The sequence below is a fragment of the Azolla caroliniana genome, unplaced genomic scaffold, assembly GCF_043228905.1.
Source record: "Azolla caroliniana isolate FFs.n. ecotype wild unplaced genomic scaffold, voAzoCaro1.0.p SCAF_3, whole genome shotgun sequence".
Taxonomy (NCBI): domain Eukaryota; kingdom Viridiplantae; phylum Streptophyta; class Polypodiopsida; order Salviniales; family Salviniaceae; genus Azolla; species Azolla caroliniana.
This window is the reverse complement of record NW_028230438.1, coordinates 18081693-18098224: the sequence shown is the minus strand read 5'-3', so window position 1 is coordinate 18098224 and position 16532 is coordinate 18081693. Positions and strand designations below refer to the sequence as shown.

The following is a 16532-nucleotide window of genomic DNA, read 5'->3' as shown; positions in this document are numbered from 1 at the left end:
GAGCTCCCTATCATTGGAACAAACAATGTTCCTCGATTAAATCTTGAACTTTTCAACAATCTTCGTATGATTAAGAGCATTCCTAGTATGTTTAATGGTCTTGGTTTGAACTCTTTTGACGCCTTGTAATAAATTGTGTGCCTTTGTTCAACCTTGAACTATTCAATAATCCCCATATGATTAATGCATTCCTTGTATGGTTAAACAATGTTTCGTAGTCCACTTGCAATGTTGCAACATAAAAAGACTTGCAAAAGTACTAGGTCTTCATGAGTAATAAATGAGGAGATTACATATGGTAAATGCCATTTTCATATTCACCTTTAGTTCATGACAAAGTTGGGGATCAATTTTAACATTAGATTGCATCTTTTTATGTCCTTTTTAATTGTTGTAGCCATGATGGTAAAACTTGTATTAGAGTAAATAAACCATAGTGTCAATCCCCATATAGCCTTTCCTTTAAAGGCTTTTAGTATGTCACCCTTATTTACTATACCCGCACAAATCCTATTAGTTGTTATTGGAAAAGCATCTGTAGCTTATATGACATAATAATCAAATGAAATAAGCTATGTCTAAAGATAGATAGTCCCACCACACATATAATGATGGATATTCAACAAGAGTGTAAGGTTTGATATCATGCGATGGGCAAATACAACGTGAGCTCTGATGATGGGGCAATGGCCATATAAGCACTTGATGGGAGCACAATGGCAAAGTTATGCCTTGACATTGAGTCCTGCTGAAGTCGTTGCACCTTATGGTGGTATAAGTGGTTAAAAGGCATATGTTGTTGTTGTTATAAAGCTTACTTACTCTATAAATCATTGAAAAGTGGTGGAAGATGAATGAAGTGGATAAGTTTTGTTGGTCCTCAAGAAGTGAGAAAGGTGTATCATCATAAGCTAGTAGCACAGAGTAAAGAAGGATATGAAGAAGGGGCAAGATTTATAATATAAACAAACCCCAAATGTTGTTTTGATATGATAATACACTCGTTATGATTGTGTGTGTGTATATATATGTACATTATACATATAAATGCATATACATACATACATACATACATACATACATACATACATACATACATTATACATATAAATGCATATACATACATACATATATATGTACATATACTACATATATGTACATTATACATATATATGTGTGTGGGTGTGGGTTTAAGGCCTCACATCATTACATCAGAAATTTATGTAATGTACTCTGAAATTCTGCGAGACCTTCAATTCATAATCACTAGAAATTCATATGTGTAAGTATGGCTGAGTACAAAGATTTGGGTCTCTCTGTTTTTCTGCATAGCTTCGAGAAAAACCGTCTCTTATGTGGTCCCCTGTTTCTTGTGCCAAGCACACGACTTCTCCGAATGTACTTTTAACTTCAATCTCGAAGAGAGGAAGAAACATTGAAAGAACCCATTCTTCTTCGGCTCCACCTTCATTTGTTGCTGATTACGCAGCTCGCATTCGAGAATCTGGAATCGAGAAAGACCTTTGTAATGGAAAAGCTTTGCATCAATCTATACTCAAACATGGGTATGAAGAAGACCCTTATCTGGGAAACTTGCTTATCCAAATGTATGCAAGATGTATGGATTTGGAGAGTGCCCATTCGTGCTTCGATCAGATGGGCTCACACAGAAATGTGTTTGCATATAATTTCGTGATAGGGGCTTATGAAGGTATAGAACACATGGAAATGACCATTTCTCTCTTCCAACAAATGCAAATAGAGAATGTTATGCCAGATAAGGTCACCTTTGTATATGCATTGTCAGCTTATGCAAATATAGTGGGAAAGCACACATTATTACAAGGAAAGTTTTTACATGTTTGGGTTATTTCCATGGGTCTTGATACTAATTTCTTTGTTTCAACTGGCCTTGTGAATATGTATGGAAAACATAATGAATTAAACCTTGCTCAGACCACATTCGAACACATGCACGAACGAGATTTGGTATCGTGGAATGCTCTTATCTCAGCATATGCACAACAAGGTAAAGATAAGGATGCATTTAACACATTCAAACAGCTCCATATCGAGGGCTTGCTTCCTGACAAGGTTACCTTTGTGAATGTGTTATGTGCATTTGGTACCCCCGACGCTCTTATATATGGGAAATGGATCCATGCTTCTTTGCATCAGGATGGAGTATTAGAAGGAAATGTTGTTGTTGCCACTGCTCTTGCAAACATGTATGGAAAGTGTCGATGCTTGGATTATAGTCGAAGTATTTTCGATCACATGGTTGTGCGAAATGTAGTGTCTTGGAATGCGATGATTGCTGTGTATACCCAACTTGAGCTTGGAAAAGAGGCATTGGAGCTTTACTACCAAATGAAGAAACAGGGATTGGTTGGGAATAAGGTCACATTTGTCAGTGTTCTCGATGCTTGTGCTAATGAGGGGTTGTTAGGCGAAGGTCAGACAATACATGCTTTGATGTCAAAGTGTGCATATGATGTGGATGTGATTGTGGGCACTGCTATTGTGAACATGTACAACAACTGTAATAGCTTGCAAGATGGGAAAAGAGTGTTTGACCTTTTACCTGAGCGCAATATTATTTCTTGGAATGTGATGATGTCAGGCTTTGTGCGCCATGGTTATGGCAACGATGCGGTTCTTCTATTTGATCGAATGCAAAGTGAAGATGTTATGCCTGATGAGTTAACAGTATTGGCAGCCTTATGCGGTTGTTCACTTGAGGTATCTTTGGCAAGAGGAATAGGCGTACATAACCATGTTTTACAAAATGGGTTCGAGTTAGACATCATTGTTGGAAACGCTCTTCTAAATATGTATGGTAAATGTGGATGTTTGGATGAAGCACAAGTGGTCTTTGACAAGATGCTGGATAAGAGCATGGTCACGTGGAATTCAATGGTAGCCGTCCATGCTCAACATGGTAATGGTAAAGAGGTTCTTGAGCTTCTCTTTACAATGCAATCACAAGATGTGGCTCCAAATGGAACCACTTTATCCAATGTTTTATGCATATGCAGCCATATTGGGCTTGTGGCAGACTGCATCGTGTTCTGGAGCTCTATAGTTAGAGATTGCCAAATTCCCCTTATGCTTGACCATTTTGACACTGTTATTGATATGTTTGGAAGAGCTGGACAAGTAGATGAGGCCGAGGCTTTACTATGTATGATGCCCATCCAACCTAGTGCACTCTCATGGACAACATTGCTCACCGCATGCAGAAACTCTACAGATCTCATGCGTGGGACATATGCAGCAAAGTCTAGTGTTGAGTTGGATACAAGTGATGAAGTAACCTATATAACATTATCTAACATATATGCTACATGTGGTGTGACAGATCAGACCCTTATGCTTACAAACTCATTAATGCATCAACTCTAAAAAAACGAGTCACGTGGACAGCTTTTTTTCGTTTCCTTCCTCATTGTTGTCCCAATCTTGAAACCAAGATTGATGGGGATATAATATGTAATATATAATTGTTCGATTGAATTGAAATTGTAATATATAATTGTTCAATTGGGTTGAAGTAATCCATGAAAGTAATATTGTGCAACGTTAGTACCTTGCGTTCCTCTAATAAGTAATAATTGCTGTCGCTATGGTTCATGTTTTTTCCCTTATAATGATTCAAGGGATTTTGACATTAAGCTCCTATATGTTATAAATCTTGCAAAGATTATACATGTCCTATGCCTTGCACAATCTTGAAGTTGTTCATAAACTTGTCCTCTTCCTCATTATGTATATTTGAAAGTTTCAAATCCAAGCACAATAAAGGCAATTTGAGATACAATTACTCGAATCTCTTGCACCTACGAATGGATTTCCTTAAAAGACATCACACAATGTGTTGACAAGTTATTAATGCACATATGAGTTAAAGAGTGGAAGATGAAAAAAGTCGTAAACAAGTTAACAATGATTTTATGTACAGTAAGCATTGTCAGAAAATGTATGAAGTTTCTTGAAGTTTCTGTTCCAGTAAGCATCTTCACTAACTAGATATGTACCATCCTCTTGAGATTATCAATAATTTGCAGTGTTTGATATCACATTGATCCAAAGTTTTGAACATTTTTCCATCTCCAAATAACACATCTATAGTTGCTTCTTCATCATTCACACACACTTATACCCACACACACATGTATTGACTTCAAAACAACATACTTTCTCTAATGTACCTTAACACTGCACCAATACTCATATGTTACAATCTTCCTTTTTGTCAACTACAAAGATTCTATAAATCATCTCAAATTCCTTGTAATCTAACAGATGAATGGTGGAACATACTCAACTTCCAATGACTTCATCAGGCAAACTTCATTAGCTATGCCGCAAATCATTAACTACAAAATTGATGTCATTCATAAAAAGAATTGTGTTCTATACATAAATCATCTATGTTCCTGCTATGTTAAGACTTGCATAATGCTTCCAATGGGCAACCTTAGGTGAATTGAACTGAAATGTTGATCATGTATGCATGGAAAAACGTCAAACATTTGTGCAGCACTTTTAGTGTACGTAAATATCATACAATGACATAAGGAAACGGGCCCTCCTTATATTTTGATGAGCTAAAAAAGTCATCGATCTCCTAATTCCTCTAGAGAGAACACACTTCATAAGACACGTTTGCTCTCACACACTATGAGCTTCATGGCTATAGGCTCATTTCACTTGTTTGGTTGAAATTTGGTGAAATATGGGCAATTCCTTAATAATTGTTCTTATTGGTACCTTTACCACAAGAATATGCAAACTTCAGATGATTACATCAACGTAATTTATCTGGCAATCAATATAGAGTGGCTATACTGTCCCTCTTAACACTTGCAAAGCCTTGTCGACAATCGTGCCATCTACAAGGCATCCTTTCTGCTCTAGCTCTGGCCACAATGCTTTGGCCTTATCCATTCTTCCAGCTCTCTTTAGGCAATCCATCAATGCCAAGGATGTCACACGATGGATACAATATTTCTTCCCCATCACAAAATCACAAAGCCACAACGATTCATCCACAAATCCAGCCTCGCTCAATTTCCTTAAAAGGAAATCGGATGTAACCGCATTTGTCTCCAAACCTCGTTGCAACATTTCCTTAAAGAGCCTTAGCCCATCAGATACTCTGTTATGTGGTGCCTTGAGAAGAGCTGCTATAAGAGGACTATAACAAAAAGCATTTGGTTTGCATCCTCTACCTTCCATTTCAGAGAGGAGCTTCATAGCTTCTTCAAGCTTGCTGACCTTACAATACCCATTTATCATTGTGGCAAAAGATGCAACATCTGGGTGTGTTAGACCATTCAACATCTGCTCAAAGTAAGAAATAGCTTTTTCTATATTGGATTGGTCATGACAATGGAAATAAAGAATTGCATTGCAAAGCCAAACATTAACACTTCCGTTTTTACCATGTAATTCTTGAGATAACACAATCAATTTGTCCATTTGCCTTGCCTTTTTAAGGCCAGTTGCCAGGATGCAATAACTCCTACTATCTATTAGACCTTTCTTCTCTAGAGATTCATAGAAAGCAAGAGCACTTGAGACATCTGAACTCAAAAACAACCCTTCCAAGAGGGTATTACAAGTGGCTTGATTTGGAGAACACACACCCTCCATCTCTGAAAACATGTTTAAAGCTTCGGCGTATCTACCCACCTTGCATAAACCACCCAATATTGGATTAAATGAATAAGCATTTGCCTCCAAACCTTTCTCCTTAATCAAGCCTAAAGTATCCAAAGCCTTATTCAAATTCCTACATTCGCAAAGCCCTTCAATGAAGGCATTATATTGACCAATCTGAGGCTCGAAACCTCTATTAACCATTAATTGCCAACATATTTCAGATTCCTCTATGCATCCACATTTGCCAAAACCTCGAATAAGGGTCGACCAAGCTGACCCATCAAGATCATAGTTTTCTTTCAACATTCTCTTATATACAGATTTAGCATGACCAATAATTTTAGCCTTGAAAAGGACACCCAAAAGGGTTGTATACAAGGGGACATCTACACAAACACCGAATTCGTGCACTTTTTTCATTGCATTAATGGCATGATGTGGCAATCCAGCAGTACTATAAGCCTTCAAAAGTATAGAAAAAGTAGTACTACATACACCACAGCCATTGTCTTTCATTTCATGAATTAGTTTCCACATCTCATCAAACTCATTCGCCACCCCGAGCTTTATAAGGAGGGCATGATATGCATGTGCATCATTATCAACAACAACGTCAGCATCATAACCATGACCATCAACATCAACGTCAATATCATCAACACCAGCAACACCATTATCGTCATTAACATTAGCATTATGGGTCAAGGGACGGCATCGTCGTGACCATTGGAAGAACTTCTTAGCCATATCCAAGCTCTTTTGTTTGAGAATAACTTGAGAGATGACTGTGTTGGAGAGGTGGGGAGTATATGGTTGGAGCAATGGCTCGGTGTTGGGTCCCCACACATGGCTTTCCATGATTCGACAAAGACATCTAATGATTTGGGCTTCTTTAATCTGTTTTTTGTCATGACGGGTCGGTTCTTTACTGTGAAGGGAGGATGCCCTCTCCACATTTCTAGGGCTAGATACATCAAACGAGAGCACAGGTTCTGTGGTGAAGCATCTTTTCACATTGCCACTACAATGCTTCTGTGCTACTACTACCCTTGATATGATGCCGATCATGACCTAATTCTTCCTCTACCTCGTCTTCCCCCTCGTATACTCGTCGGTGCTTGCGCAGGACTCCCTCTGAAGCGTCTAGATACTTGGTATATACGCATGTTCTCTTCTACAAAGTTCAGATTTTTGTATGTACATACATATGTATGTATGTATAAATTTGTATATATGTATATGTACATGTATGTATGTATAAATGTATACATATATGTATAGTGTATAGATAGATAATGTGTAAATGTATGTATTGTTTATAGACAATGTATAAATTTAGGTGTATGGATGGATGCCTCTCCATGTGGTATGTATGTATTGTACGAGGTTTTGTACACATGTCGTATGTATGTTGTACTTTTATACATGGGCAATGTATATACCGGGTACCAGACCAGTCTACAGGAGATGGGCAATGTTCAACTAGAGAAAAAGTGATCTCTGTCAGACGAACTAACTGATCATCTTCCCAAACAATCTCACGGAAAGCCACACTATATGTATTATCACAATTCGCTCGTGATGTCGACGAACCATATGAGTCAGGGTAGGAATCACGAATGATGATCCGTTTGCTTGCAGCACCTCGTCACCGGAGAAGTCTGGAAGAGCGATGCAAACTATATTGATTTTGCATACCTAACAAATATAGATTGATAAAACCCCAAAACCAAACCGAACCGTTTACAAAAACTTGAACCTAAACCTGAACCGTTGAAACCGTTAAGCCACGGTTTTGTGGTTCAGTTCTAATTGTTACGCATCACCAATGTCCCTTATGTGGTCTAGGCGGGGCTCTCTCTATACATACATACATACATGCATGCAAATGATGTGTTTATGTTATGTTATGTAAACTATGGTTTTGGTAGGGAAACATTTTCGGAAAGGAGAGGCCAAGACCAAGACCAAGACCGAGACCGAGACCATGACCATGACCATGACCATGGCCAAGACCAAGGCTAAGGGCCAAGAGTCAAGGTCCCCAAGATGAAGAGAGTTGGAGAGAAGGTGGGGCCAGGCGTGGCCTGTTAAACCCTCAAGAAACCCTCCTCCCCAATCTTCCGCCTCTTCCTGTTTCTCTTCCAGAATGTGGAAATCCATGAGATGCATCAGAATCAACAGACGCGCCACCATCTCCTCCCTCACCAAATGCCCACCAACAACCTCATTCTCGTCGCCTGCTCCACAGCAGGAAATAGCTTCCGCTCTTCTTTCAGGTTTAATCGGGCAATCCCTGCCGAAAACAAAAGGATTTTGTACTTCCCTCTCTGTTTCTTCATGTTCATGACTTCCTTATTGTTATTATTAGTATTATCATGTCCGATTGTTTTGTGTGTGCTATCGAAATGTTGAATTCTAGCATCTATTTCATGTCTATTTAGGTCTTTTCCACTTTGACATAGTCTGCATTAGGTGTCTGTCGTCGTCATTCCTTTATATTGGATTGTGGCTGCTATGAAAATGTATGATTTCTCATTGCTATTTCATGTCCTCCATTAAATCCTTTCCGCTATCACGCCTTTGTATTGGATTGTGCCTCAATGAGGGAATACTCATCTTTAGCATCTTTCTCATGTCCATGTAGTTCGGTTTCATGATCATTATCTATATTGGATTGTCCCTGCTGTATAAATGTTGTTTTCAAGCTTTAATTTCATATACATTTTTAGGGATTCCCCATCATAATTTCTTTTGATTGGATTGTACTTAGATGTGGAAATGTTGATATTTAGCTTCTATTTTCATGTCCATTTAGGTTATTCTCATGAATGCAAGATAGATAATTCAAGCCATGCTTCGAGAAGGTGTGCACAAAAGAACATGATGTTGCGAGCTTTATCTACAGATGCGACAGCTTCTGCGTTTGAAGAAAAAGAGACGACAAATAATGCCAACCCCTTCCAGGTATTCCAATTGCATTGTTTTTCTAGTCCATATCTCCAAAACTTTATATTGCACATGCTATCAATGGGCTGATAAAGTGCTAAATGCATCATTGTGGACCCCAAAATTTCTTTTATTAGTTCGTTTGTTGAATTTCACAATTCTTGAATATTTCTGGCTTCTGTTGGAGGATTTGAATGATCCTCTTGTTTACATTGAATATGGAGTGCGGGCCTGTGAACTCATTATTGGAACATGAATTGATAAGATTAGTATATTGAATATCAGAGTTTTTGTATTATTTTTCCTTACGTTGGATATTTGAATGAGGTTATTCTTGATGCGTGATATGGGAGAACATGCCTTCCACTTCATTGCTGTGTTTGTTCGTGTTTGATATGGAATTTCCAATTCAGAGATACAGCTATAGTTGTGATGAATGATATCACAAATCTTGAATCTTTATGTTTTACATTGGAGATTTTGAAGGAAATTTCTGCCTGATATATGATTATGGGCCTTCAAATTCATAGATGTAGTGTCAATTGATGTTATGAAGTCTTTGTTGTAGAGTAGGCAACACATTTATGAAGGTTATATTTCACAAGCTGTGCACATCAGCCATATGTTAACCCCTATATTGCTTCACCGAGCTATGCCATATGACAATAGTTGTTTATTTGCAGCTTCTACAACCAGGAGAAGTTATGCCTGGTGTCACGACTGCTGAAGTAGAATCAAGAAGAAAGAAACTGATGTCGTTGCTCCCAAATGGAAGCCTAGTCATACTGCTCTCCGAGACTGTCAAGTACATGACAGACATTGTGCCCTACCCATTCCGCCAAAGTTCTGATTATTTATACTATACAGGTTGCCGAGACCCGGGTGGTGTGGCAGTCATTTACAATTTAGGTGAATTATGCATGTTCATGCCAGATCCTAATCCAGAGGTATTTATCTAGCTAATATCTTTTCGTGAGAAGTTGGTGTAAACTTCCAAAATGATATGTGCAATCAAGTTTCTTTGAAGCTCATTTTTACCACGGTTTCCTTCTAGAGTGCTTTATGGGAAGGACGGGTGGCTCAAGTTCCAGAAGCCATTAATAATTTGAAAGCTGATCGTGCCTACAATATGAAAGATCTACCGAAGGTAAATGGATATTTGAAGATCTTGGAATATGCTCATCACATTCCGCGTAGTTTCATCATAACAGATATTTTTAGCTCATTTAAGGGCCTTTGCATATTAGTTCAGATGAATGAGGATCACTTGCATTTCTATAGCTCTCCTGATCAAGAATTGCACAGAAAGGAACATTAAGTTTAATTTGTGCATTTGTTTTAGACTTCTTAAATTAAAAAAATGGGTGGTATGTCTGATGTCCGATTTTTGTGTTTGCATAGAAAGAAACATTAAGTGTAATTTGTGCATTTGTTTTAGACTTTTTAAATGAAAAAAATGAGTGGCATGCCTGATGTCTGATTTTGTGTTTGGATTGCCTGTGACAATGGAAATGAGTAGCCTTATATCTCAATTCTTTTAGTACATTTGATCAAAATTTTATCTAAAGAACTGGTTCCAGCAGAATTTCTGGACCCCAGTAATGATGAACTGGTTCACATGTTGCAGGAAGTCCAAAGATTTTTGAAAATAAACCCAAAGGGTATCTATAATTGTTAGTCCCTGATTAATGAGATGATTTGAGACAGTGTGGGCCAAATTCAGTATGAATTTGTAATATTCATTGTCATAGTCGGGACTTGCAGATTCTACCTCGTCTAATCAAACAAGCCAAAGGAGTTTATGTTGATGATGAACTCCCTCCGGATTGTGTGTTGAAGAAGCTAGGAGCGTTCAAAGAGGCAGACGACGAGAAAAAGGTTCGCAGTATACAAAGATATGCTTTTGAGCCTCGATGGATAAAATCACCTGCAGAAATAAACCTCATGAAAAAGTCTGCATCTATTGCTTCTCAGGTGGAATCTCACCCCATTTTCAAGTTTTAATTTAAAATGTTATTTTTCAATTTCTTTTCTAAAATTTTTCTTTCTCATTTTGCATCTTCCAATCTTGTTGACATGTTTCTTTTGATTTGAATGCTGTGTGTGTCTCGTAATCATAGCAACTTGTTATTTTCAATTGCATTCGGCAGGCATTCATACAAACAATCAAAGCATCCCGCCACAAGCCGCATGAGCATCTTTTGGCAGCTACAATGGAGTTTGAATGCAAATTCAGAGGAGCTCAACGCATGGCGTTAGTGTTTTGAACTTTTTCTGAGTAGATTTCCAGATTCATTGGGATTATGTCATCAAAATCTTTCTATAGAGATGGTGTCATCAAACTACTTTGATATGTTCCAAGGCCATGATGATAGGAAATTAGAAAATAACTAAGCCCGAACATTAGACCACTTGGAAATACAGACTATCAGAATGCATTTATTACTGTGACAGGTTTCCTCCAGTTGTGGCAGGGGGGCCTAATACAACAGTGATCTATTATTTTCGAAATGATCAAAAGGTAATCAGAGCTTCTTTTTGTTTCGGCCAACCATAATGAAAAGATTAGATTGCTGGTTGTGGATGCTTATAATTTCTCATATCTGTCAAATACTAGATACGAGAAGGAGAGATGGTGCTTATGGATGCTGGATGTGAATACTATGGCTATGTTAGTGAAGTTACACGTACTTGGTCCCCTTCTGGCAAACTCTCTAATGCACAGGTAATATTTTACTAGCCCCAGCTATCGTTCTATCATGCAGCAAGTTGCACGCTAGAACATTTTGATCAACAATACTTACACGGAAACAATATATGATATATAATCTAATCTGTAAAATATGTGGTTAATCTTTGTACGCATGTCTTTTATGTCTGCACATCACTAAATTTACACTGGATGCCAAAAAGCATAAGCACTTACCCCTATTTCTAATATAAAACCTCAGTTAAGCATTGAATGACATTTGATATTGAGGAACCTAGCTAGCGTATATAATTTATGAAGTTTGATCAGAATATTCAGAGATATCATTCATTAGAAATAATCTAGTTGAATTCGCCTGGTTGAAAGGATTATGCATATTTTAGTTAAATTTAAGCTATGTGCATAAGGGGATTTAGGTTCAGCTTAGGCTGGCTGTTGTCAAAGCTTTACCTTGCCCAATTTACTTCTAATATATTGTTCCATTCACATCATCCTTCCGGCGCGTTGTTCGGTGAGGAGGGATTGTACCGTCATCCTGGAAATCTTAGTGTTATAGCAATGCCTTATTGGTCTTAATTTGTCATAGGCATAGCATTAGGAATCAACTCTAAAGTCTATTTTTATTGGTTTTAAGGTTAGGACAAGTGGAAAACTGGTTATCCTAGGACTTGGGACAAAACATACGAACCTTGGACACGTGGCAGTCCAGGAGCCTAAGGAGTTGAGATATATAAATGGGACTAGCTTCCCTCTTTGACTCTAACATCTAAATATATATATATATATATATATATATTTTACTTCAAACATCTAAAACATACGGACCTGGGACACGTGGCAGTCCAGGAGCCTAAGGAGTTGAGATATATAAATGGGACTAGCTTCCCTCTTTGACTCTGACATCTAATATATATATATATATATATTACTTCAAATATCTGTTACAGTTTCACTCAAATGTCTTATGTCTTTTACGTTTTAATTCAAGTTACATTTCCACTTGGGGGTGGCCCTAGAGTACCTTGAAACATAGGGGCAACACTTGGTATTAGTTCAAGCTGTTGTTTCGTTTTATTCTATCTCCATATATTCATGCCTAGGAAGTGAAACTCTTGTCTGTTTTCTAGTGTGTGCACTATTCATACTTAGGAAATCAACTCTTGGTTCTTATGGAGGTTTGTATTTGTAGTCTCTCAATAATGATTGGAAACCCTGGCTCTAATTTGTATTTGTTTTCTTTCAGAAAGACCTATATCAAGCTGTGTTGACAGCATATAAGGACAGTTTACGCCTTTACAAGCCTGGTGTTACCCTTGGCGAAGTCCATAAAGTTTCAGTATGCTTTTTCAAAATTCTGAGCTTGAAAAACGATATTAAACATTGCTCAAGTAAAATTTTCAATTCTACTTTTATAATTTTCGACTAACCTTCTTACAGACAGATAGGCTATCAAGAGCAATGAGGGGCTTCAATGTAGTAAAAAAACGAGAAGATTACCTCAAAGTGAATCCGACTGCCATAGGTATGCAAATTGTTTTTTTCATGCGTTTGAAATTTGGTAAATACTTATTTGGGGTTGAGGGCTGCGTGTTTATTCTTTCTAGTTAGTTCAGAGGTTGAATGTTTAGCCTTTAATTTTTTTTAGGCCGATATCTTGGTTTGGATTCCCTTGACTGCAAGACCATACATGAGGATCGGAAACTTGTACCAGGAGTGGTAACCTACATGTCATTTGTCTATTATTTCATATTCTGGTCGTTTATGTACTGTAAATCTTTAGCCTTCAAGAGTAATAGGCATTATAATTGTCTAAGAATAGTTATATATTCAGTGGAAGGGATTGATGTGATTGTCTAAATGCATTTCATAATGTTTGGCAAGACACCTTCCCAGAACAGAAATAATGTTGCTGCATGTCATTTCATTAGGCTGAGTTTTTCAGTGACCTACCTCTCATTTGTCTATTATCTCATATCTTGTTCTTTTTGTGTACTTTAAACCTTATCATTTTATGTTATACAGTCAAGAGAAATAAACATCATAATCGTGTAAGAATAGTTTGTTATTCAGCATAACAAATTAGTGTGATTGATGTCTGAACAGCTTTTGTAATGCTAGGCAGCAGCTCTTTGTAGACCAATAACAACATTGCTACATGCCATTTCATTAGGCTGACTTCTTTGTTCACCCTAAGCTTGATTTTTTATTTGTGCAAATGAAACCACCATCTACACAGTAAGAGTAAAGGCCTTTCTAGAAAAGAACGTTATTCTGGATCAGGTAAGGTTGGGTTGGGCTGCCATTTGAGGCTTCCTAGAGTGCAAACCCTCTGCTACACAGTCTCTTTATCTCTCTTACAAACGACAATGCACAAAGCATGCCTCTGTTGTCCGCTCCTCCTATGGTAGCTTGGTGGTTTACAACAAAGGCCTTAGTAGAAAAAACATTATTCTGGATCGGACAAGGTTGGGCTGCCATTTGAGGATTCTTAGAGTGGAATACCCTATGTTACACAGCCTCTGTTCTGTTCTCTTAGAACAGAAATGTGCAAAGCATGCCACTGCATTATACTCTTCCCCTCCTATGTTAGCTTGGTGGTTTACACAGCAGAATCAGAGTTATAAATCTGAGAAAACTGAAGTTTGAACCTCTTCTGTTAGTAAGCATGCCATCTTTTCTGGTGATCTTCAATTGTAAGGAAATTCCTTGAGTTGCTACCCCTCAAGGGGTTTTCTCCACCATTTTCCTCTCCATCAATGCGCTTGGTGACCTATAATGCTGACATTCTATGAGTTAATTTTGTGGACATAAAAGAATTGAGTAATGTATATTCATTAAATGTCTATACCTCCTGTGACCCTATCTCCCCCGTACGTCTAACTGTCAATGGGTGCCCATTGGATCTTGGCTATCCTTCTTCCTTAACTGATTTCAATGAGGTTGACTTCCTTAACAAGCATGTAATCTTTCCTGATGATCTTAATCTTAATGAATTTCCTCGAATTGGTTGTGATACATTCTTGTTTTGACTGTTATTGCTACTTACACATAAATGCATGCATGCATAGAGACAAGGACACGACGGTTGTTATCAACCTCATAAAGTCTGAATATAGTATGATATAAGAAGTTATGATCCAAATAAACTTCAATAAAGTACAGCCAGCCATTGGGTGATTTAGGCACCATGTCACCCCCATCACCTACCTGTATAAAAGCAAATGGCAAATCACACGTAAAAAATGGAGAAAATCAGAGGGTAGAAGTAGCAATGGGCACGGTTTCGGCTCAAACCGAACCGAACCGTTAAGCCAGGGTTTAACGGTTTATTGGTTCCAATAAAATTTAATGGTTTGGTTTTGTTTGGATTTTCAATAAATGGTTCGGTTTTGGTTCTAAAACTCGGGTTTATGGGTTAATAGTTTTTGGTTAACTTTTTGGTTAATTTAATCGTTGAATTAATGTTTTTTTACTGATTTAATTAATTTAACTTCAATATTTATTTAATTTAATGGTTCAGTTAAAGTTTCGTTTATTGATTTAATAAATTTAACTTAAATGCTTATTTAATTTAATATATTTTTGTTTATTTAGATGTTTAATTAGTTTGATTTAAATGGTTAGGTTTAAATTTTTTATTAAATGGTTCGGTTTGGTTTCAACTTTTCCCTAAACAGTTTGGTTTGGTTTCTTTGCCTTGAAACCGAACGAAACAGTGCCCATTGCTAAGTAGAAATCAGGGGTCATCAGAGATATTACTCTTTTGTTATCTGGGATTAATATAAGCTTTGTATTCAATTACATCGTTGTTTTGCATCTCCTTAATCTGATGAGTAGTTGTGGATTAAGTGTTTATATCATAAAGTGATTAAGTATCTTTGTCCATCTTGATCTTTTAAAAAATGAAGCAAAATGAAAAGGTTTGGATGAATTCAGCACAACTCCACAGTTTCCTTTTCCCTAAGTTACATTCTGAGTAGTGAAGATCGATATTGGATGTGTTTTAAGTGTAATTCCGATTGTCCATGGCTGGAGTTGTATAAGAAATTTGGTTTCCTTTTAATTTTCATTAAATGGAGGCTAGCTTATAAATGATATTGATTGCATTAGAATTTAGTTGGCATTTCCTTGGAGTCGTCTTTATATTCTAAAGTTTTGGGACAGGTGTGTACGATTGAACCAGGTTTATACATACCACTATCAGATTATTTCCCACAATGGTAAATGCAAAACTTAAAGTTCTTTTGATTTTTATCTTAATAATTTACTTCTGTTGTAAAACATTCTTGAGAAAACTCATTTGGATCAAATACCTTGGCATTATCAAGTATTGATTGTTGTGAACTTCTATTTGCAATGTATTACCTATTTCATATAGGTATCAAGGGATAGGAATAAGAATTCAAGATGAAGTTCTAATAACAGATTCGGGTCATGAGGTTTGGATTTAACTATTTCTAAGATGCTATAAAAGATTTTGAAGAATTCCTGAGTTATATTTTTAATTGTCCAGGTTCTAACGGGTGCGGTACCACGGGAGTTAAATGAAATTGAAGCATTATTGGAATCTTGTAAGTTGATTTTTTGTTTTACTTTATAATTCAAAAAGTGAGAAGAAATACATGATGAAAGAGGTTCCTGCTTTTATCATCATTATTATTTGACAGGATGAGCATACTAGTTTGCCTGATTCGGTAAAGATTATGTACCCTACAACATTGGTGAGAGATATGGACAACTGATTGTGGTGAAAATATCGATGGGTATAAAATCTACTTGTAACATTCTTTTTGGAAATTCTTATAGAGAGTACAAATTTTTATTAACATTATTCATGAGAACGTTTGCGAAGGATTTCTCAAGTGTATCTAGTATCCTATTACATATTGCGTAATATTATTTATAAAGGTCTCTGAAAAAAACATAATCCCACTAAAATGAATCCTTTGAGATCATAAGGAAGACGTCATGATTATATTTGCATACGTATGTACATGCGTTCATATATGCTTGCTCATGTAAGGAAGAGGCCAGTTTATAATAAGTATATATGTGTAAATAATTACACCAAGAAAGTACCTAACATAGATTGAAAGGTATTATCCAATATATCAGGTAACCCAATATCTTCCTTAAAGAGTTTGGATAGTAGAACACAGCATGATCTTGGGTATTCATTTGCTTGTATGTCCCAATAATTAGTATT

At 36.9% G+C, this 16532-nt stretch overlaps 3 protein-coding genes across 3 annotated transcripts; 2 read left to right on the top strand and 1 right to left on the bottom strand.

The window, feature by feature from the left end:
• Window positions 1–1213: 1213 nt before the first annotated feature.
• On the top strand, window positions 1214–3588 carry LOC147866375 (pentatricopeptide repeat-containing protein At3g57430, chloroplastic-like). The gene has a single exon (XM_087316815.1). The coding sequence runs from the start codon at window positions 1354–1356 to the stop codon at window positions 3403–3405; it is 2052 nt and encodes a 683-aa protein (XP_087172941.1). The 5' UTR covers window positions 1214–1353; the 3' UTR covers window positions 3406–3588.
• Window positions 3589–4522: 934 nt separating this feature from the next.
• LOC147866374 (uncharacterized) lies at window positions 4523–6853 on the bottom strand. Its single transcript, XM_087316814.1, has one exon. It carries the CDS (start codon window positions 6733–6735, stop codon window positions 4846–4848), a length of 1890 nt encoding a protein of 629 aa, XP_087172940.1. The 5' UTR covers window positions 6736–6853; the 3' UTR covers window positions 4523–4845.
• Window positions 6854–7803: 950 nt separating this feature from the next.
• On the top strand, window positions 7804–16173 carry LOC147866373 (intermediate cleaving peptidase 55, mitochondrial-like). The gene is made up of 15 exons (XM_087316813.1): window positions 7804–7946; window positions 8486–8634; window positions 9300–9563; window positions 9671–9763; window positions 10381–10590; window positions 10767–10870; window positions 11071–11137; window positions 11234–11341; window positions 12570–12662; window positions 12764–12848; window positions 12972–13042; window positions 15491–15546; window positions 15705–15765; window positions 15840–15897; window positions 15994–16173. Coding segments are annotated over exons 1-15 (1551 nt in total). The 5' UTR covers window positions 7804–7816; the 3' UTR covers window positions 15996–16173.
• The last annotated feature ends 359 nt before the right edge of the window (window positions 16174–16532 follow it).

Bases quoted from the DNA above. Each gene is read 5' to 3' on its own strand.
- LOC147866375 (XM_087316815.1), top strand. From the start codon at position 1,354: ATGTGGTCCCCTGTTTCTTGTGCCAAGCACACGACTTCTCCGAATGTA.
- LOC147866374 (XM_087316814.1), bottom strand. From the start codon at position 6,735: ATGATCGGCATCATATCAAGGGTAGTAGTAGCACAGAAGCATTGTAGT.
- LOC147866373 (XM_087316813.1), top strand. From the start codon at position 7,817: ATGTGGAAATCCATGAGATGCATCAGAATCAACAGACGCGCCACCATC. The intron at 8,635-9,299 runs GTATTCCAATTG...GTTTATTTGCAG, and splicing joins ATAATGCCAACCCCTTCCAG to CTTCTACAACCAGGAGAAGT. The intron at 10,591-10,766 runs GTGGAATCTCAC...TGCATTCGGCAG, and splicing joins CTGCATCTATTGCTTCTCAG to GCATTCATACAAACAATCAA.